The sequence below is a fragment of the Ipomoea triloba genome, chromosome 7 (assembly GCF_003576645.1).
Source record: "Ipomoea triloba cultivar NCNSP0323 chromosome 7, ASM357664v1".
NCBI lineage: Eukaryota > Viridiplantae > Streptophyta > Magnoliopsida > Solanales > Convolvulaceae > Ipomoea > Ipomoea triloba.
The window spans coordinates 6,292,526-6,314,682 of NC_044922.1; the positions used below are offsets into that span (position 1 = coordinate 6,292,526).

Here is a 22,157-nt window from a genome sequence, read left to right on the forward strand (position 1 = left end):
TTTGATAGTAAATAGAAATTGGAATTAAAATAAATAAATAAATAAAATATATAAAAATATGCACTACACCTAATCCCCTCACTAGATCAGTCGCCTTATCTTGTTAGCTGCTTCTCCGACGTAGAAGGCCACCATTGGCTCGAAGTTGATTTGATAGTAAATAAAAATTTAAATTAAAATAAATAAAATATTCAAAAATATACCCAATGACTAATCCGCTAGCTGAATTGTATGATAGCAAAAATAGACAAACAAACATGATAATGAATAATATCAAATCCAATAATAGGTTACAATGCAAAAGTCTCAATCAAACGATGTTGGTAGCCATAAGCCAAAATGGAAACAATAAATGAGCAAAGTCACAACCCAGATAAAGTTCCACATATTAACCCGGCCGGCCTACAACCATATAGATACATGCCAACCTTTATTTTGAAAAAATAAAAATAAAAAACAACAACAAAGTAGCGAGTAATAAGATGCTCTGGAGAAGCCATATATCTGAAGATATTATTTGATACTCCTCTCCTGCACCCATTTTTTTTTTTAAAAAAAAATTAATAATAATATACTTTTATGAGGAATGGAAAATTAAACGTAACAATACAAAAACTAACTAACCTTTTGATTTGTTGAAACAACCGCCATCACAATAGATGGAGTGGAAGTCAATGATGAGGAGGCAAAATAGAGAGCACAAAGTTATCCAACTTAGGTTTCTGGTCTCGTATATTCCTTGCAGAATTAGCAGCCTGTTTGTTGGTAAAAAACAAGTCAATAATCTTGAGGCTCTTCACATCCTTAAAGGAAAGTGGGACTTCCTTAAGTTGTTCACACTGCAATATGTGAAGTCGTTTCAATGCCGGGAAACTACTATGCTCACAAGTCCAATACACCAAATCCGTTCTCCCAATGCGCAAGAATTGGAGGCTCCTGAAAACAACATTAACGTTCAGTTCCCAAGACTCTCCCTTGGCTGAAAATTCCTCCAACTTTAGGACCTCCAACTTGTCCAGGGATCCCAATGTGCAAATGTCTTTCCAATCAAAGGACGTCTTGGATAATGTCAGCTTTCTTAAGTTGGGTGGGAATTTTTCAGCTTTTGGAATGCTCCGCAATGTGGTAGCAGCAGCTTCATCATTGAAAGCTTCATGCATGAGTTTCAGATTCTCGAGTTTCTCCAGCTTTCGAATATTGTCAAACAAGCAAATTCCTCCTGATTCCTTGCTCTCTAGAAGCTCTGATACATTCCCACGGACGCCCAGTTTCTGAAGGTTAGGCATCTTGTCAAAGATCTCTTCGCTGCAGCTTTTGGGTGAAATGGTGGAAAGAGTTTGCAATTTTGGACATGAAGAGGAAGAGGAATTGTCTGAAGGAGATGGGGGGAGTTGCAAAGAAGCATTAGCTAGGATATGCCTTAGTTTTGGCATGTTCCATATCTCAGCCTTAACATCAACTGTACTTTGGGATGTAGTATTGAACACAAGAGTTTGCAAGTTCCATAGATGAGTGAATAGTTTTGGAATGATATTGTTATCAGTTGAGATAGCCAAGTAACGTAGATGGTATAAGTTATAAAGCTCTTTGGGCAATATTTCAAATGAGAGGGATTCAGCATAAAGCACTTTAAGAAATGGATATGATTTTGGGATAGCTGCTAAGTGTTGTTTGGGAATCTTAAGTTTGGTAGATGTTAGAAGAGAGCGGATATGCTCACTGTTGGGAAAAATCCCACCTCCTGTGACAATCAAAATCACAGACCCGACACGGTACACAAATACGAGATAATACACAATAGCCCAAAAATAAATATGAACACAAGGAACAAGATTTACGTGGAACCACGGGGAAAAACCACGGGCCACCAACAACAACAATTTCCACTATATCACAAATCTCGAGTACAAAGTTTTAGGCTACCACACGAGCCATACATCCACAAATCATCAAATACAACAACTCCTAGGCCAAAACATTCTTATAATATTCACAGGCTAAAAGGAATAATATCTCGTACTCAAAATATTCAATCTCCAAGACTAGGATAAAAATGAATACAAATATTACGAGATTATCCAAAGAGATGTATGGAATAAATACAAGCTGACCTCAAATATTTGATGAAGATAGTACCCAAGAACTAGGCAAACCCACGGCAAAATAGCACCAAAGATGAAGAAGAAAGATGGATGATTTTGCTCCTTCAGCTGCTGCGTACTGCCGATAAAAGGAGAAGAAGAAAATGTGTTTTTCTTGCTAAGCACACTGCCTCTCTCTCTCTATTTTCTGCCTAATGCCGAAATGGAGTGAAATGGGAACCAAAATAATTCCCCTCCTCTGCTGCCCCTCCACTGCCGAAAGCACCAAGAAAATGAGGAATAAAATATTGTGGAATATTCCTCATCCACTAAGGACAAAAGGGAAACAAACAAAAATTAGATGGGAATTATTTTCCCTTGTCTGCCAGCCACTCCCCTTTCCTTTTATGCAGAATTAGTGCTGCCAACTTAGCTTTTCACATAGGAGGGACCCAACAGTTCAGGCGTCTACTGGAGACGAACTTGGCATTGCTAGGTAAACAGGCCTGGCGACTGATCAGGAATCCTAACTCTTTAGTTGCTCGTGTATATAAAGCCCGCTATTTCCCGAATTGTTCTTACTTAGAGGCCAAGGCAGGTAGTAACCCCTCCTTTATATGGCATAGCATGTTGGCAGTACAAAACTTAATAAAGGATGGATGTAAGTGTCGAATTGGGAATGGATTGAATACCATTATTGGTAAAGATGCGTGGTTGCCAGCTGAGGATCATCCATTTATTCAAACTGAACTGCATGAAACTATTGTTACTGCTTTTGTGGTCTCACTGTTCAATGAGCAAGGTACGGGTTGGGATGTTCAGTGGGTGAAAGACATTTTTAATGAGAGGGATGCCAATCTTATCTTGCAAATCCCAATCAGTGTTCGTAGGCCTCCGGACTCATGGTTTTTGGTATTGGGATTTGAAAGGTGATTACACGGTTAAATCTTGCTATAAGCGCCAACTGGGAGTAGTTCAAGATGATCGCCCTTGGCGAAAAATTTGGAATATTTCTGTGCCACCAAAGGTTAAATCCTTTTGTTGGCAGCTGGCATCGTTTTTTTTTTGCCTACCCGAGATGCTCTTATAAGGAAACATGTTGATTGTTCTCTGATTTGTCACATGTGCAAGATGGAAGATGAGAGTGCATTACACCTTTTTGCACAGTGCCATGAAGCAAGAATAGCGTATGATGTTGTTGGTTTATCTATGCCGCTTGCTATTGGTAATGTGTTTACTGACTGGTTTTTTTAGTTGCTTTGATGCCCTTACTGATGAAATGATACCAACATCTCCCTATACTTATATTTGGGAGTTGTCATTTACCCCTCAAAAATGACACCTCCCTTGACCGTTCATCACAAATCTTACGGCTGATAATTTTTTATTTAACATTTGGATTTATTTTTCTTTTCAATTGCCCTCAATGTTTAATTAAATTACAATATTGCCATTTTTCTTTCGTTTTCTTCCCCTTCCCCGTAAAACCCTGAGCTATTGGGTCCCTCTAAGAAAAGAAAATAAACATGTTTTCTTCCTCTTTTCCGTAAATCCTTGAGATATTGGGTCCCTATAAGAAAAGAAAAAGGCAAAGGTAATGGAAAATGAATGTTACATTTGGCATCATGTGGAAAAGGAAATGGTTATTCCTTATCATTTTGGTAGTGGAAAAAAAAGTTGAAAGAATACATACTCTCCATCATATTCCATTCAGCAGAGGCAGCAAGCAAGAAATTTTTTTCTTCCTCTCATTTCGGCAGTAAGAATGAAGAAACCATTTTTTTGTCATGCATCTTTGTCCTGGGTTTGCTGAGCTTCTTGGGCAACAAGGTATGTATTTACCTTTATTAAACCAGTATGCAATTCCTACATTTTTTTTATTTGCAGTTGTAGTAGCGACAACGGGGCAGAGCAGCGGAGACCTGTGGCAGAGCGAGGCAGCAACCGGCCATCTGACGGAGGTGAAATCTAAAGCGGAGTGGAGGCAGAGGCGGAGGACCGGAGTCTCGCATTCTTGCACTCTCGCACAGGAAGAAAGAAAAAACCTGCTTACACTTTGAGAAATGGGAAGATAAGAAAGCATGCGTACAATTAAAAAAAATCAACAGCATGGTGTACACTTTGGGAAAAACAAAGGTGGTCTCTCTCCTACTTTTGTTAGTTTTGTAGGCTTGTGCAGGCATGCTAAGTTGCTAACCATGCTTTTGCCATTGTCCATTGTCCAATGTATTTTATATATTTATATTAAACATTATATTTGTTAGTGGATGCCACACTCACACACACCATGTCATTTAACATAAATAACCATGAAGAAGCAGGCGCCATAGCCAGAAAGATATCATCTTTCTTTATTTATTTTTTTAATTCTGTTAGAAAAAAAAAAAAAACCGTTTTTGCATGGAATAAGAAAGAAAGCAGAAACTAATGTTTGGGTCTTGTGATTCTGAGTTTCATGGGAAAACACAAGTAAAAAAAAGTGCCTTGAGCCATTAAATCAAATAATCGTTGAAGCCGTGAAGCAGTGAGCAGGATTAGTTTGGCATGCTCCACTTGGCTTTTTCTGCAGGTGGTTTTTTTCAAATGGCCGAGGAATGATGGCATCTCAGGTTGTTTCTTTGTTTTTGGAAATGCATCTCATCAGATTGTTAATGTCTTCATTGGGCTTGCGAATGAATGGGGTACGGACCAAGGTATTGCAAAGTTTCATGGTCGAGGAACCACAGTCAGATTTTTTTTTTCATCGTATTTTATGTTTGCAAATGATATTTCTGGCGGTGTTTGATGAACCAGAATTCCGATTTTGTTTTTCGGCTTTGATGCTTGAATGGAGACAAGTTGTCTAATAATAGTTGGCAGCCTTGTCTTTTTTGCATTGGGTACCAAATATTGCTTTTCTTATCTTCCCAAAAGCTTAAGACATGGCATTGAAATTGGAAAGGATAAATTATTCTTTATTGAATAATTTATCAATATTTCAAAGATGAATTGTTTTAATTGATTGGTTTTTAATAAGCTTTTGGAGTTTAGTTCTCGGTGTATTTGCACCATTTGGATTTCGAAAGTTAGGCAAACTAATTGGATTATCATCTTTGGTTCAAGTAATTCATCTGAGTTTATGGTGGAGTCACTATCTAACAAAGAGCACCGTTGATTGGAGATTTGAATTTTGTAGATTCGAGATTTGATTGGAATTTGACACTTGATTTGAGATTTTACAAGCCTTTTGTCAGACTTTGGGACAGTTTTAGACTGAGATTAAATTTCTTATTTAATGTAAACCTTTTGGAATTTCCCATCTGCAAAAAAAAATAATAATAATAATAATAATAATTGGAATTTACCTCGCCTATGTTGAGGCAATTTTGATTTTCATGATTGTAATCAGGGTAATGTCCAGCTGCTATCTGTACAGCTTTCTGTTTTAATTTACATTTAGATTTAAATTTGTCGAAAGAAATTTTTTTTTGTAATTTGCTTATTGAATTCTCATCTAAAGGTCTCACTTTTGGCAGACAGCTTTTCTTGTGTCCACTTAATTGACAATGCTATATTTAGTCCTGCTTTTAATTCTGCTTTTGGTTTAATAATAGGGGATATAAAGGAATTAGCATCCTCATTAGTTGGTGTTGATTTTCGTTTTGTAAAGCGATCTGCGAATCGTGCCGCTCACATTGTTGCTAGGGAGGCCGTTTCTAAGTCAGGTTGCGGGGAGTGGTTCGATAACCCTCCTCTTTTTCTTGGTGATTGCCTGATTTAATGAATTAAGTTTTTACTCTCAAAAAAAAAAAAAAACACACAAAGTGAGCAAAAAATAATTTAAAGCAAAAACTGTGTCCTTCACACAAGGCCTGGAAAAAAATAAATCGTTGTTTTTTTTGTACAGGCATGGGGAATTGATGATCATACATTCCTAGATTTGTAGTTTTTTGTTACTGTATATTTATTTACCGTATTATACATGAATTGTCTTTGTATAATATACTGTACTCTGTTTGGGAATAAATTTTATAAAAGATAAAAATGCATTCCCAGATGCATGTTGAAAAAAGTAAACATGCATCCCACAATGTTGTATTTTCCATGTTTGTATCCCAATAAAAACTGTCATATTTTTGTATCCCATAAAAAATCCAGTCCTGAATGGTGAAATCACCCTAAAATTAAGTGATATTGCGATTTGAATTTTGATATGATTCTTGGCATGATTGAGGATATGTATCTCTAATATTGGCCTTTCTCCGAGGAAGAAGGTGATCGGTTCGCCGATCGTTGATTTGATAGTAAATAAAAATTGGAATTAAAATAAATAAATAGAATATATAAAAATATGCACAACGACTAATCCCCTCGCTAGGTTAGTAGCCTTATCTTGTTGGCCGCCTTCTCCGATGAAGAAGGCCACCATTCGCTGCTAATTGATTTGATAGTAAATAAGAATTTGAATTAAAATAAATAAATAAAATATATAAAAATATACACAATGACTAATCCCCCTCGCTGAATTGTATGATATCAAAAGTAGACAAACAAACACGGTAAATAATAATGTCAAATCCAAGGTTATAAAAGTCTCAATCAAACGATGTTGGTAGCCACAAAGCCAAAATGGAAACAATAAATGAGCAAAGTCACCACCCAGATAAAGTTCCACATATGAACCCGGCCGGCCAACAACCATATAGATACATGCCCACCTTTATTTTGAAAAAATAAAAATAAAAAACAACAACAAAGTAACAACCGCCATCGCAATAGATGGAGTTGAAGTCAATGATGAGGAGGCAAAATAGAGAGCACAAAGTTATCCAACTTAGGTTTCTGGTCTCGTATATTCCTTGCAGAATTAGCAGCCTGTTTGTTGGTAAAAAACAAGTCAATAATCTTGAGGCTCTTCACATCCTTAAAGGAAAGTGGGACTTCCTTAAGTTGTTCACACTGCAATATTTGAAGCCGTTTCAATGCCGGGAAACTACTCTGCTCACAGGTCCAGTACACCAAATCTGTTCTCCCAATGCGCAAGAATTGGAGGCTCTTGAAAACAACATTAACGTTCAATTCCCAAGACTCTCCCTTCGCTGAAAATTCCTCCAACTTGAGGACCTCCAACTTGTCCAAGGATCCCAATGCACAAATGTCTTTCCAATCAAAGGACGTCTCGGATAATGTCAGCTTTCTTAAGTTGGGTGGGAATTTGTCAGCTTGTGGAATGCTCCGCAATGTGGTAGCAGCAGCTTCTTCATTGAAAGCTGCTTCATGCATGAGTTTCAGATTTTCGAGTTTCTCCAGCTTTCGAATATTGTCAAACAAGCAAATTCGTCCTGATTCCTTGCTCTCTAGAAGCTCTGATACATTCCCACGGACGCCCAGTTTCTGAAGGTTAGGCGTCTTGTCAAAGATCTCTTCAGTGCAGCTTTTGGGTGATATGGTGGAAAGAGTTTGCAATTCTGGACATGAAGAAGAAGAGTTTTCTTTGCAACTTTCTGAATTAGGATGGGGGAGTTGCAAAGAAGCATTAGACAGGATATGCCTTAGTTTTGGCATGTTCCATATCTCAGCCTTAACATCAACTGTACTTGATGTAGTATTGAGCATAAGAGTTTGCAAGTTCCAAAGATGAGTGAATAGTTTTGGAATGATATTGTTGTCAGTTGAAATAGCCCAGTATCGTAGTTGATATAACTGATAAAACTCTTTGGGCAATATTTCGAATTTGAGGGATTCAGCATCAAACACTTTGAGAAAGGGGTAGGACTTTGGGATAGTTGCCAAGTGCTCTTTTGGAACATCTAATTTGTGAGATGTTAGAAGAGAGCGGATGTGCTCACCTGATGGCTTTTCCTCCGAGCCTATAAAGTCTTTAAGGGAGGAACGGACGCACAAGCGACGATAGTTATCATTTCCTTCTATTCTTGCCCCATTTATCTCATGGAAGAGATAATTCTTTGCAGCTTCATCCTTACAAAACTCATGCAATGTGTTATTAAGGCGGCATGTTTTGATACCACCATCGGCTCTTCTTTTCACCACCATCAACAGATTTCTGCTCACAATTTCCTTCAAGTATGAGTAAGCTGTGCGCTCCATGGTGGAACCAGATACTGGAGGAATAAATCCTTCTGCAATCCACAGCCGAATCAGTTTCCAAACAGAAATCTCATGCTCTATTGGGAATGCTGCAAGATACAAGAAACAATCTTTTGTGTGGTTAGACAAATGATTGTAACTCAATCTTAGTATATTATTGTAGTCTTGGGTTTCGTGATTGAATATTGAAATAAGATTTTCGGCCACTTCATTCCACAATAATGAGCTTTGGCCTTTATTAAGGACACCAGCAATAACCACTATTGCTAGCGGTAACCCATTACATTTCTCTGCAATTCTTCTCGCCGGGAATTCAAGATACTCAGGGAAAGCTTCTTTGCCGAAAACTTTCATTGTTAATAACTCAAAACTTTCATCGTTGGACAAAAATTTTAAGGCATGTGGCTTGCCATAGGAATCAACATCTCTAGCAACCCCGAAATCACGTGTTGTTATCAATACTCTACTCCCATTCTTGCTATTAGGAAAAACAATTTTCAAAAGCTCCAAGTCTTCCTTGCACCAAACATCATCCATCGCAATTAAATACTTCTCATCCTTCAAAAATTCCTTGATTCTTTCACCTAATTCTTCCTCTGACATGTTCTTGTAATCATTGGTTTGCTTGGTAAATTGTCTTATAATATCCATGAATATTTCTCTCCTATTCATGCTTCTAGATACATAAACCCACAGGCGAGGAAAAAACTCATACTCAATTTCACTATCCTCGAATACCTTTTTGATCAATGTGGTTTTACCCAACCCACTCATTCCCACAATTGAAATGAAAGTCGTATCTTTTGATTCTTCAATGAGTTGATCCTTTATAATTTTAAGCTCACCATCAAAACCTACCATATCATCTTCTTCCACCACAAGAGCCTTAAACAATTTCACAAGAAAATGATGCCAAAGTCAGGGACTTACTACATTAAATCAAAATGTAATATTTTACTTATGAGAAAAAGTGTAATACTAAAAATGGATCAATTAATTTGAAGCACAAAGAGTCAACAGATCCTCCACTAAGGCTCGAACCCAATCCCTTCCATATGGGAGTGTACACCAAGTGCCGCTTAACCACAAGGTCTTTGACAAATTAATTTATTATTAATTAGGAAGGAAAACATAATACTTATAAGAGTAAATTCCACTAAAGGTCCTCCGACTTTGAGGTATTACCAATTTTAATCCTCAACTTACAAGTTTACCATAATAAGTCCTCCAACTTTTCTAAACTACCACTAATAGTCCTTTAAATTTGAGATGCTACCAACTTTGGTTCTCAACTTACAAACTTACAAACTTACCATAATATGTCCTCCAACTTCTCTAAAACTACCACAAATAGTTAATATTAGGGGTACTAGCAATGTAGTTAATAAGGTGTTTGATCCCTAACCTTTCATAATATAAACGGTCTAATTAACAACTGACCAATCTCAACCTTTAGTTATTTTTTTTTATAGGGATAAGGATCAAATAGGACCTTCAACTATAAGTCAAAGTGTAATTAACTTTAAAAAAATTCAATTAGACACTTTAACTTCTCATTTTTTTATAGGGATTCTTAGCAGGCTTTCTTAATTAGAAAGCTTGCAAGACCCCTGGACAAAAGAAATAAACAAAAAAAAAAATAAAATTCTACATCAATGGCTACCTCACCTAGCAAGTGGAAGACGTGCTAGGATGAGGACAGCCTCATAAACCATAAACTATGTGGCAGCTAGGCATGCAATCATTTCGATCGGCCCTAGGATTTAGTCATACTGTTAGAATCTATATATTGTATTTATTTGAAAATAAAATAATTAAAACATTAAAATTTAAAAATATTTGAAAAGATCAAAATATTATTTATTATAATATATTATTTTTAATTATTTTATTTAACATAATTGATACATTGATTGTAAATATATTTGAATATCACTTGAATATTACACAGGGTGTGCTTGGTTCGCACATGGGAATCAGAATCAGAATGTGAATCAAATACTTGGTAATGTTATGGCTTTTAGTGAAAGTCTTTTGTATGTTTGGTAGTAGGGTGAAGTTGGAATGATTACCAATATTGATGGTTGGTTATGTATGACCTTATAATGGGAATAAAGGTTTTAAAAATACAAAATCAAAATAATTGATCATAATGTCCCCTCCTGTTCTAATAAAAAAAAAACAAATTGATCATAATATAATGACATCCAAAGCATCAATATGAACAAAAAAATAAAACAAAAATCTAAAATCACTAATCTAAACTTTAAAAAAAATCATAATACCAATAAGATAGAATGATACATTTTTTAATTAGGGAATGAGATTTTTAATTGAAATGGTAATCAAATCCCATAATTGTGTTATAAAAAGTTGTCAACTAAACACTATAATTTTGTTTCTCATTCCTAGTGTGCAAACACAATTAATCAAACGCACCCTAATTATTATTCAAAGCTGTAGCCGGATTGTGGATGTACCAACAACAATTTATGCATTTTGAATAAATTCAGAATGCTAGCAGTAGAATTGTGACCATTAATATACTGGATGAGATGTGTGAAGTGTAACCAGGAGGATAATAATATTAAATCTTAATTTTTGAATAAGGGTATTTTTAGTACTGTTTTGCCATCCGATCTAATATTTAAAGGCAAAAATTTGTGTGAGATCATCTCATGAATCCTTGTCCGTAAGACAAGTCGGGTCAATATAAAATATAATGTTTATACTGAAAAATTTAATACTAATAACTAATAAAGAATAAAATGTTTATTACTTATAAGTAACAAATTAAACACTTTCCAACAATACTTATAAGGCTAAACTGTCATTTAGCACTCTGAACTATATCCAATTATTCATGCCGCACTCTGAACTTTCATATCGTATATATCGAGCCACAAACCAAAAAAAACAATTCACCTAGAACTTTTAGCAGGTTTAATTTCCCTATCTTCCTGCTGACATGGCAGGTTTCCTACTGATGTAGCATTTCTTTTAACCTTATGTGTCCATGTAAGCATTTACATATTAAAAATTAAAATTAAAAAAAAAAAACAAAAAACATAAACAAAAACCGGATACCAAATTTCACTATTTCGCCCAACCCTATTTCACTTTGCAACTATTTAGTTGTTGACAATAAGATACTAAACAAAAAAAAAATTAGCATTTCGATAAATTTGAAAATTTGAAAAAATACTAAACAAAAAATTAGCGAAAAAATATAAATTCTAAAAAAAAAAATTGAAACATTGGAATTGTAAAATTGAAAAAAGTATACACTATAAAAATAAATAGAAGAAAATTCTGGTTATTTTAATATAATATTTTTTAAATTTTTAATATGTAAATGCTTACATGGATAACATAAGGTTAAAAGAAATGCCACATCAGTGAGAAACCTGCGCCATGTCAGCAGGAAGATAGAGAAACCTGCTAAAAGTTCTAGATGAATTTTTCTTTTTGGTTTGTGGCTCGATATATACGATATGTAAGTTCAGGGTGCGGCATGAATAATTGGATATAGTTCATGGTGCTAAATGACACTTTAGCCTACTTATAAGGAAAAATGTAATATTTTTGATGAAAAATATAATACTTTTGCATCAAAATGTAAAAATATTATATTTATATATGTTATCATTGTAATATCAATCAATACGAATTAATCCCATGTTATTATATATTTATATAATTAATTAACAAGCATAATTTATTTTACTATTGCACAGTTTCTCTACACTATCAACTTGTTAGCATATTTATTACTTTATTTAATATTAACATTAATCTTGAATAAAATAGTTAAAAAACTATTTTTTATAAATATAAGATCCTAATACCCAAAATACTTGTGATTTCCTGAAATTATTAAATTAATTAATATTAATAAATAATAAGTTATAGAACTCATGCGAGATTACGCAAGCATCCTTGCAAGCAGTAGCATACATTATACTCCGTATAATTAATTATTATTCTTTACTAGTTCTTTTAGTCCTTAATTAACTTTTTACAATTTTTGTATACAGTACACTCCTAACTTTTTAAAAAAGTTTCAATTTTAACCTTTGAAACAACAAAATTATTAAATTCTATTAAAATTTACTCAATACATGAATATTTTAATACCTTTTAATGTTTCTTTTTGTAGTTATAATCCTCTTTAGTCTTGATATTTAATTTATAACATAGAAATTTTCATTTTAACAAATTCTTGTAGGAAAAATATGAACGATATACCATAATTGAAGAAGAAAAATTTAGAGAACAAGGTTGTCAATTCTCTATTTTGCATATTAAATACTGAAACTTAAAAAGTTATAAAGAATAAAAGATAATAAAATTTTAAAATACCTATATACTAAATAAAATTAATAGTTTTGTTCTTATAGAGTTAAAAATTAACATTTTTGAAGAGTAAGGAAAATATATTGCAAGAATAAAAAGTTATGAACTAAAATAGCAAGCAAGGAACAATTGTAGGACTAAAAACTTAGCATTTTTTGTTGTTGAAATAATGGTCAAACTAGTATCATTCACAATATTCAAGTTAAAACATTTGCGTATATAATTTTTAATCTTAAAATAGTGAAATCTTCATCCATTCTCAATATAACAATAGGAATGTAAAACATAATATTCAAATAGTTTTCAAGCAAATAAGAACATAAATACACAATTACAAAATACAATATATCTATCTATACAAATAATAATAATAATAATAATAATAATAATAATAATAATAATAATATTATTATTATTATTATTATTATTATTATTATATTTTTAAAAAAATTGGAAACCGATGGGATGGAGTGAGACGGGGAGGGGTATTCCCGTCACCGTTCATGCCCTCGTTTTACCAATCTTTTTCTCATCCTCATCCTTGTTAGGACAAAAATCGTGAATCTGGATCCAAGGTAGAGAAAATTGACATCTCTAATTCTAACAACAAGAACAAGAACCTTAGATTCTAACAACAAGAAGTCAAGAACATAGTATTCTAAAGCTTATATATGTGTCTTATACCATAGGGATGGGAGTAGTGTAAATAGTTGGGCGACATACCTGGAGAAGCGCCGGCGGCGGCGGCTGAGGATTATTTAGCAAACCGCCTTGGAGGGAATGGGCAAGATCTACACGGATTTTCTCCGCCCTTTTCTTAATGCTCTCCATCTCCTTGGCAGCTTCATTTACCTTGTTATAATAACTTACTTTTTCCCCCCATTTCATGAGGACCCCCCCTCTGGCTATGTGCTCCCTTCGCTCTACAAGGTATTTATCAATGGCATCTTCAGCATCAGTTCCAACTTTCTGAATCTTCTTCACCACGTCTTCGAGCAAAGCGTTGTCATTACAGTTCTCATTCCCGGCTACCATATAGAGATATGCCACATGGAACGATATAAGTTCGCTCACCAGATCTTCCACCTGATCCTTTATCCCAAGAATCAGCGTCTCGTTTTCTTCCACACTTTGTGCTACCTTGCTTATCACCAACTCTACAACTGCGTCCATGGCGCACTGTACTACTCTCTCAGGTGAGGAAATGGGAGAATGAATTGAAGAAAAAACCAGATAGGCCACTCATACAGCTTAATTGCTTTCAAGTCCTTTGATGTGTGATCTGATCTGATCTGATCTGATCTGATCTGATCTATATATACAACTAATAATGTTTTCTTCCAATTAATTAAAATTATGGTATTAAATATATCAATTAAGTTGCTCTAATAATTGTCTTTACTTATGGATAGTATATTAATTGTGATTCTTAATGAAAATGAAGGAAATAATAGTCAATTCATGAAGTTGGCTGAGAGATAACATACAAGACGACAAAACATGGTTGTTACTTGTTAAATATAATTAAGGAGCATTATTGGATTTACCTCTTCTAGAAGGGACACTCCCGACAATAGTTGACTGGAAAATTGGACAATAGGATCAAATTTGATACAAATTACAAAGCCATGTACCTAATTAGAAAATTTTAATAGTCAAGAACCAAATATAATTCATGATGTATAATAATCAAGGTTCCGAAATAAAAATTTAAAAGAATTTCTAATATTAAGCGTCCATTTAGATACTTGGAAAACCAGTTTTTTTATTCAGTGTTTGGCACTCAAAAAATTTAAAATCAAAGGAAAATATTCATTATGGTCAACAGAAAAAAAAATGCATAATTTGACTGAAAATGTCTTCTTAATTTTTCAGTTGGAAAACATTTTCGGATTCTTTATTTTTCATCTCTCTTCCCTCTCTTCTTTTTCAAGATAGTTTCCGGATTATAATTATTATCATCACACCACAACATCACCACCACCGCCACCAATATCACTACCACCACCAACATCACCATCGTTACTACCACACCACCGCCACCATCATCTCCACCAGCACCACAACACCACCATCACCACATATTATTATTATAACAAATAATATGTTCGTTTTCAGGAAAATGAACCAAATAGGAAAAAATTATAATTTTGTAATTTTCAAGCGGAAAAAAGAATAATTTTTTGAAATTCAATCAAACACAAAAAAATAAATACTTTCTGAAAAAATGAATCATTTTTTAGAAAACATTTTCCAAATTTCTAAATTGACCCAGTGCATGCAAACCTTCACACGGTGATGGTTAAACTTTTCCCTAAGTGTGAACCATCACATATTCACATGGTGATACTGATGGCGAAGATAATATTATTTGACCGATTCATTGATAATATTTTTTCCTATCACAATCAATTTCAGTAATATTGTAAGTGATAACTCCTCAAGAATTTAATATAGCAAGTTGCCCAAATCTCCAGGGCTATTTTATTAGATGCAATTTTTTTAAAAATAAATAAAAAAATATCACTCGACAATGAATGAATTCGAAGTTGATTAAAGTCATCAAACCAAGCCAAGTATCTTGTGCGGACTCTCCTTGAGGAAAGTTCCCAGGATCAAACCCCGGTGATGTGATATTGATTCTTTGGGCGTCATACCTTGCACACATGCAATTGCAGCTTGTAATTTTCGCAGGGTTTGGGTATGGATTATAGGTGCCGCTAGTCTTCAAGGAGGTGATCGCTAGTCTTCAAGGAGGTGATTTCTATGATTTCTATCCACCGGCTTCAAATAATCAGTGTACTAGTCCAAGCACATGCCTTCCATCGCTTCGCTTTCCGTTACGCGTCGACAACGACGGGGTCAACGACAAACACGTCGATTTCCCAATGAAATCAATTATGCCAATAATAATAGAAAATGTAATTATTGTAGGGCAAGAACTCATACTTCCCATATCCCATATAGAAGAGCTACTACTCTGCCATCTAAGCACAAGGTGCTTGGCCTAGACTATATATTTATTTACTGTATTATACCCGTATTGTCTTTGTATAATGTATTGTGCTCTTTTTGGGAATAAATTTTATAAAAGATAAAAATGCATTCCCGAGATGCATGTTGAAAAAAGTAAACATGCATCCCACAATATTGTTTTTTCGATGTTTGTATCCCAATAAAAATTGTCATATTTTTGTATCCCACAAAAAATTCAGTCCTGAATGGTGAAATCACCCTAGAATTAAGTGATATTGCGATCTGAATCTTGATTTTGATTTGATTCTTGGCATGATTGAGGATATTTATCTCTAATATTGGCCTTTCTTCGATGAAGAAGGTGATCGGTTTGCCGATCGTTGATTTGATAGTAAATAGAAATTGGAATTAAAATAAATAAATAGAATATATAAATTTATGCACAATGACTAATCCCCTCGCTAGGTTAGTCGCCTTATCTTGTTGGCCGCATTCTCCGATGAAGAAGGCCACCATTCGCCGGTAGTTGATTTGATAGTAAATAAGAATTTGAATTAAAATTAAATAAATAAAATATATAAAAGAATTAATTACACTTTTGGTCCTATGACTATAGAGGTCTTGTTAATTTCAGTATTTAATTTGACTTTAAAAATTAACAATTTAGTCCCGTAACTATGCAATTTTTAACACATTTGGTCATCCCGGCCAAATTACCGGCCAAATGTCGCTGGAATCTTTTAATTGGGTTTAAATTATTTAATGAAGGGGGCAATATTGTCATTTCAAATTCAAATTAAAAGAGTAAAGTGAACTCTAGCCATCATTCCAGAATTGCTTCCTTTCCAACTCCAAAGCAATGAACATCTGCAATGCCGCAGGTTGCCAAGACGAAGATTTGCAGCTCAGACAACTTTAGTTTTCCCACTCGGTTTCTATGTTGCACGCGTCGCTTTCCCTTCAAGATATGCGTGTGCTGGCCATCAAAGCTAGCGCCGCCCTTAATGATTACCACTCTCCGGCGCCCGGAGCGGTTCTCCGGCGATGTTCTTTTGATGAGAGAGTTCCCGGTGGCTGTGGTAACATTAACAGAATGGACTTTTACTGTAACAAAAGAGTTGAGCTTTAATATTGATAAATTATAGCTGAATTAATTTCAACATGGGTGTGTTGTCGGAGGAATCAAATGGAGGATGGCTAGAGTTTGCAGTCGCCTCTGCTACAACTTGGTCATTCTTCATTAATCACATAAAATGGCCAGGAAAATCAAAATAACAACACTAGTGTTGGGCATTATGGTGCTAGCCGCAGTTTTATTTTGGCTACCTCCATAGCTTGTCCTCGGACGACCACCGTACTCATGGCGGCATAATTTCAGTTTTGGGGAAGAAGAAGAACAGTAAGGAAGAAGGAGAAGAAATGACGTGAAATGACCGTTTTGCCATTATGATTAAATAATTAAAAATGATTCATATTTATCCAGCGACATTTGGCGGGTGATGTGGTCGGAAGGACCTAATGTATTAAAAATTGCATAGTTACGGGACTAAATTGTTAGTTTTTAAAATCAAGTACTGAAATTAACAAGACCTTTATAATCATAGGACCAAAAGTGTAATTAATTCTATATAAAAATATACACAATGACTAATCTCCTCGCTGAATTGTATGATAGGATTAATAGCAAAAGTAGACAAACAAACATGGTAATGAATAATATCAAATCCAATAGTAGGTTACAAAAGTCTCAATCAAACGATGTTGGTAGCCACAACTCCACAAGCCCAAATGAAAACAATAAATGAGCAAAGTCACCACCCAGATAAAGTTCCACATATGAACCCGGCCGGCCAATAACCATATAGATACATGCCAACCTTTATTTTGAAAAAATAAAAATAAAAAACAATTATACAACAAAGTAGCGAGTAATAAGATGCTCTGGAGAAGCCATATATCTGAAGATGTTATTTGATACTCCTGCACCCATTTTTTTTTTAAAAAAAAAATTAATAATAATATAATTTTATGAGGAACAGAATATTATATTAAACGTAACAGTACAAAAACTGACTGACCTTTTGATTTGTTGAAACAACAGCCGTCGCAATAGATGGAGTTGAAGTCAATGATGAGGAGGCAAAATAGAGAGCACAAAGTTATCCAACTTAGGTTTCTGGTCTCGTATATTCCTTGCAGAATTAGCAGCCTCTTTGTTGGTAAAAAACAAGTCAATAATCTTGAGGCTCTTCACATCCTTAAAGGAAAGTGGGACTTCTTTAAGTTGTTCACATTGCAATATGTGAAGCCGTTTCAATGCCGGGAAGCTACTATGCTCACAAGTCCAGTACACCAAATCCGTTCTCCCAATGCGCAAGAATTGGAGGCTCCTGAAAACAACATTAACATTCAGTTCCCAAGACTCTCCCTTGGCTGAAAATTCCTCCAACTTGAGGACCTCCAACTTGTCCAAGGATCCCAATGCACAAATGTCTTTCCAATCAAAGGACGTCTTGGATAATGTCAGCTTTCTTAAGTTGGGTGGGAATTTGTCAGCTTGTGGAATGCTCCGCAATGTGGTCGCAGCAGCTTCATCATTGAAAGCTGCTTCATGCATGAGTTTCAGATTTTTGAGTTTCTCCAGCTTTCGAATATTGTCAAACAAGCAAATTCCTCCTGATTCCTTGCTCTCTAGAAGCTCTGATACATTCCCACGGACGCCCAGTTTCTGAAGGTTTGGCGTCTTGTCAAAGATATCTTCGCTGCAGCTTTTGGGTGAAATGGTGGAAAGAGTTTGCAATTCTGGACATGAAAGGGAAGAGGAGTTGTCTGAAGGAGCTGGGGGGAGTTGCAAAGAAGCATTAGCTAAGATATGCCTTAGTTTTGGCATGTTCCATATCTCCGCCTTAACATCAACTGTACTTTGGGATGTATTGAACACAAGAGTTTGCAAGTTCTGTAGATGAGTGAATAGTTTTGGAATGATATTGTTGTCAGTTGAGATAGCCAAGTATCGCAGAATATATAAGCGATAAAGCTCTTTGGGCAATATTTCGAATGTGAGGGATTCAGCGTCAAACACTTTGAGAAATTGATAGGATTTCGGAATAGCTGCTAAGTGTTGTTTGGGAATCTTATGTTTGGTAGATGTTAGAAGAGAGCGGATATGCTTACCTGATAGCTTGTCCTTTGAACCTCCTATAATAAGCTCAATAAGAGAGGAATGAATGCACAAGCGACGATAATTATTCTCATCATTATTTCCTTTTATTCTACCGTCCCTATCTATCTCATGGAAGAGATTTTTCTTGAAAGCTTCAAATTTACAGAACTCGTGCAATGGGTCATGAAGACGACAAGTTTTGATTTCACCATCAGCTCTTCTTTTCACTACCATCAAGAGATTCCTATTGACAAATTCGTTCAAATATGCTTTACCAACGGCCTCCATGTCCGAGGGGGATGAAGAAGGAATAAATCCTTCTGCAATCCACAAGCAAATCAATTTCCAAGCAGAAATTTCACATCCCATTGGAAATGCTGCAAGATATAGGAAACAATCTTTTGCGTAGAAAGGCAGCATATAGTAGCTCAACTTAACTACTCCATTGTACTTTTGGTATACCTCATCCATTACTAGACACATATTTTTAGCCACCTTTTCCCACTCTGCAGCTGTGCCTTCTCTATCAATCAGCACTCCAGCAGTCAGCACTACTACTAGCCGTGACCCATCACATTTCATTGCAATTCTTCTCCCAATGGATTCAAGATCACCAGGACAAGTTCCCATGGGAAAAACTTTCTTTTGTAATAACTCCCAACTTTGCTCATCATTTAAAAAATGTAACCGGTGTGGAGTACTTTTAGAATCAATATGATTAGCCACATCAAAATCACGTGTTGTTACCAATATTCTACTGCCTTTCTGGTTGTTAGGAAAAGCAGTTTTCAAATAATCTCAATCTTCTGTGTGCCATACATCATTCAAAACAATGAAATACTTCTCCTCCTTCAAAAAATCCCGGATTCTTTCTGCTAGTTGTTCCTCGTTCATATCCTTGTAACCGCTAGTTTCCTTGGTAAATTTACTTATAATGTCCATGAATATTTGTTTCCTATTCATGATTTGATATACGTAAATCCAAAGACGAGTGAAAAACTCGTAATGAAATTCACGATCATTGAATATCATATTCATCAATGTGGTTTTGCCTATTCCAGGCATTCCAACAATTGCAATTACAGTCGTATCATCTAAGTTTTCAGTAAGACGATCCTTTATAATTTGAGCATCCTCATCAAAGCCTACCACTCCATCCTCCACCACATGAGCCTTTTTACAATTTCAGGAAAAATGAGGTCAGTAACTAAGTGTTATACTACAATCAAATTAACTCACCCACAAACCGGAAATTATATTTAATTAGTATATACCGTTATTATTACAATACTATTATTAAAGTCTCATAAATCTTAGGAGGCGTATTCAATCATGATTTTTGTAGATTTTTAAAAACTTTTAAAATGATATATTTTAATAAATTTTTATTGAGTTTCAATAGAGTCGTTCAAAACTTTTTAAAACTTTGTAAGACTCTATAAAAGTCTGTATAAAAAACTTGCATAAACTTTTATCAATTTTTTATTTTAAAAAATCTACAAAAGTCATTACAATTCTAAATTGAATACATCCTTACAAACTTTAATAAGCAATTCATAACAATATTAAACACTAAAATTTATAGTTATAGAATTGTTCAAATAAAATATTTAAAAATATAATTACTTTTTCTTGAGAAATTAATATTTAAAAAAATATAATTACTAGTTGCATAAAATTAAAAAAAATTAATAATATATATAAAAATTACATTTGATATACTGCTAGGTATCAAGCAAAGAGCTATTATTTGCAATAACAATATGGGACTGCTAACAACAACAATATGCTTCTCTTTGTAGCCTCAAATTGCTATTGCAAACAATAGTTCACTATTCATAATAGCATGTTGTTAAAAAAGAAAAAAGAAAAAAAATATATTACAAATAAACATATGAATATTATGAAACATATAGTAAAAGTTGACGGTGATAGATAAAAAAAATTTACTCTTCATGTATTTAGGAGAAAAAGTTTAGAAGTTAGGAATAAAAAATTCATAGAAAAAAAAATCAAAATATACAAGCAACAACGAAATAAAAATAATATTATTTTGAAGTTTTAGAGGAAAATTGTAAAGTTAGGAGAGAGAAAAAATTGGTAGAGTTTAGGTATATAGAAAATATAGGATAATGAAGAAAAAATAATTTATTGAATTTAAGTATAAGGTTTATAAAGTTTAAAATTTTAAATAAGGAGAAAAAAATAGAGTTTAGATAGAGAGAGAGAAAAAAAAAACCTTCAGTGTTGGTGGAAAGAAAATTTTGAAATCTTGAGGTTGGAGGTTGGATTTCAACTATTTATATTTAAGAAGGAAAAGTATATAAAAGTCTACAGAAGTTCTAAAATTAAAAAGTCCTTACAAATTCATAACTTTTTGAATACCACATGACTTTTAAAGATTCTTTAAAAGTTTTAATTGAATACTACATGACTTTTAAAAACTCTTTAAAAATCTTGATCGAATACCGCATGACTTTTAAATACTCTCTAAAAGTTTGAATTGAATACCTCCAAACTTTTAAAGTTCATAAAAGTCGTTAAAATTCTATGAAAGTCATGATTGAATACACTCCCCTTAAACTGTGTGGTAGCTAGGCAATCATTTCGGCCCTTGCTTTTTGCTGGAGTTTTAAGGGCGTATTCAATCATGATTTTCATAGATTTTAAAGATTTTTATAAACTTTAAAAGTTTAGAGGTATATAATTCAAACTTTTAAGGAGTTTTTAAAAGTCAGGCAGTATTAAATCAAGATTTTAAAGAATTTTTAAAAGTCGAGTGGTATTCGATTAAGACTTTTAAAGAGTCTTTAAAAGTCGTGTGGTATTCAAAAATTATGAATTTGTGTAGATATTTTAATTTTAGGACTTTTGTAGACTTTTTCTTCTCAAATATAAATAGTTGAAATTCAATCCTCAATCCCAAGATTTCATAATTTTCTTTCTACCCACCCTGAAGTATTTCTCTCTCTATTTAAACTTTATAAACCTTATACCTAATTTCAATAAATTATTTTTCACTTCATTATTACTTGTATATTTTGATTTTTTATTTTTTTCTATGAACTTTTTATCCCTAACTTCTAAACTTTCTACAAACTTTTCTCCCTAACTTCTAAACTTTCTCTAAGAACTTTTTCTCCCTAAATACATGAAAAAAGCAAATTTTTGATCTATCACCGTCAAATTTTACTATATGTTTCACAATAATCATATAAATACTTATATATTTTGATTTTTATGCTTTTTATGTTTATATTCGTAATATATATTTTTTTAACAACAAACTACTACGAATAGCGAACTACTGTTCGCAACAGCAATTTTGGGTTGCAAACAGTAGCACATTGTTGTTGTTCATAGTCCCAAATTGCTATTGCAAATAATAGCTCGTTGCTTTATGCTTAGCAGTATATCAACTATAATTTTTTTTATATATTATTAATATTATATTTTTATTTTTTATTTTATGCAACTAGTAATTATATTTTTAA

At 33.8% G+C, this 22,157-nt stretch overlaps 2 protein-coding genes, 1 long non-coding RNA gene and 1 pseudogene across 3 annotated transcripts; 1 reads left to right on the top strand and 3 right to left on the bottom strand.

Moving 5' to 3' along the window:
* Window positions 1-261: 261 nt before the first annotated feature.
* Window positions 262-1,707, bottom strand: LOC116026298. The gene is made up of 2 exons (XM_031267778.1): window positions 625-1,707; window positions 262-531 (listed from the first exon to the last, which is right to left on the bottom strand). The coding sequence occupies exon 1, from the start codon at window positions 1,431-1,433 to the stop codon at window positions 672-674; it is 762 nt and encodes a 253-aa protein (XP_031123638.1). The 5' UTR covers window positions 1,434-1,707; the 3' UTR covers window positions 262-531; window positions 625-671.
* A 1,680-nt stretch (window positions 1,708-3,387) lies between these two features.
* On the top strand, window positions 3,388-4,954 carry LOC116024908. The gene is made up of 2 exons (XR_004099539.1): window positions 3,388-3,911; window positions 3,969-4,954. It is a non-coding gene; the product is annotated as an uncharacterized LOC116024908 (long non-coding RNA).
* Window positions 4,955-6,503: 1,549 nt separating this feature from the next.
* On the bottom strand, window positions 6,504-13,789 carry LOC116026176 (putative late blight resistance protein homolog R1B-16). The gene is made up of 2 exons (XM_031267645.1): window positions 13,248-13,789; window positions 6,504-9,053 (listed from the first exon to the last, which is right to left on the bottom strand). The coding sequence occupies exons 1-2, from the start codon at window positions 13,695-13,697 to the stop codon at window positions 6,852-6,854; spliced, it is 2,652 nt and encodes an 883-aa protein (XP_031123505.1). The 5' UTR covers window positions 13,698-13,789; the 3' UTR covers window positions 6,504-6,851.
* A 3,401-nt stretch (window positions 13,790-17,190) lies between these two features.
* The window catches only part of LOC116025051, a 7,040-nt pseudogene continuing 2,073 nt past the window's right edge, over window positions 17,191-22,157 (bottom strand).

Excerpts from the sequence above, each read along its gene's own strand:
- LOC116026298 (XM_031267778.1), bottom strand. The coding sequence starts at position 1,433 with ATGCCAAAACTAAGGCATATCCTAGCTAATGCTTCTTTGCAACTCCCC.
- LOC116026176 (XM_031267645.1), bottom strand. The coding sequence starts at position 13,697 with ATGGACGCAGTTGTAGAGTTGGTGATAAGCAAGGTAGCACAAAGTGTG. Across the intron at positions 9,054-13,247 it reads CGCCGCCGGCGCTTCTCCAG|GCTCTTGTGGTGGAAGAAGA; the intron begins GTATGTCGCCCA and ends AAATTGTTTAAG.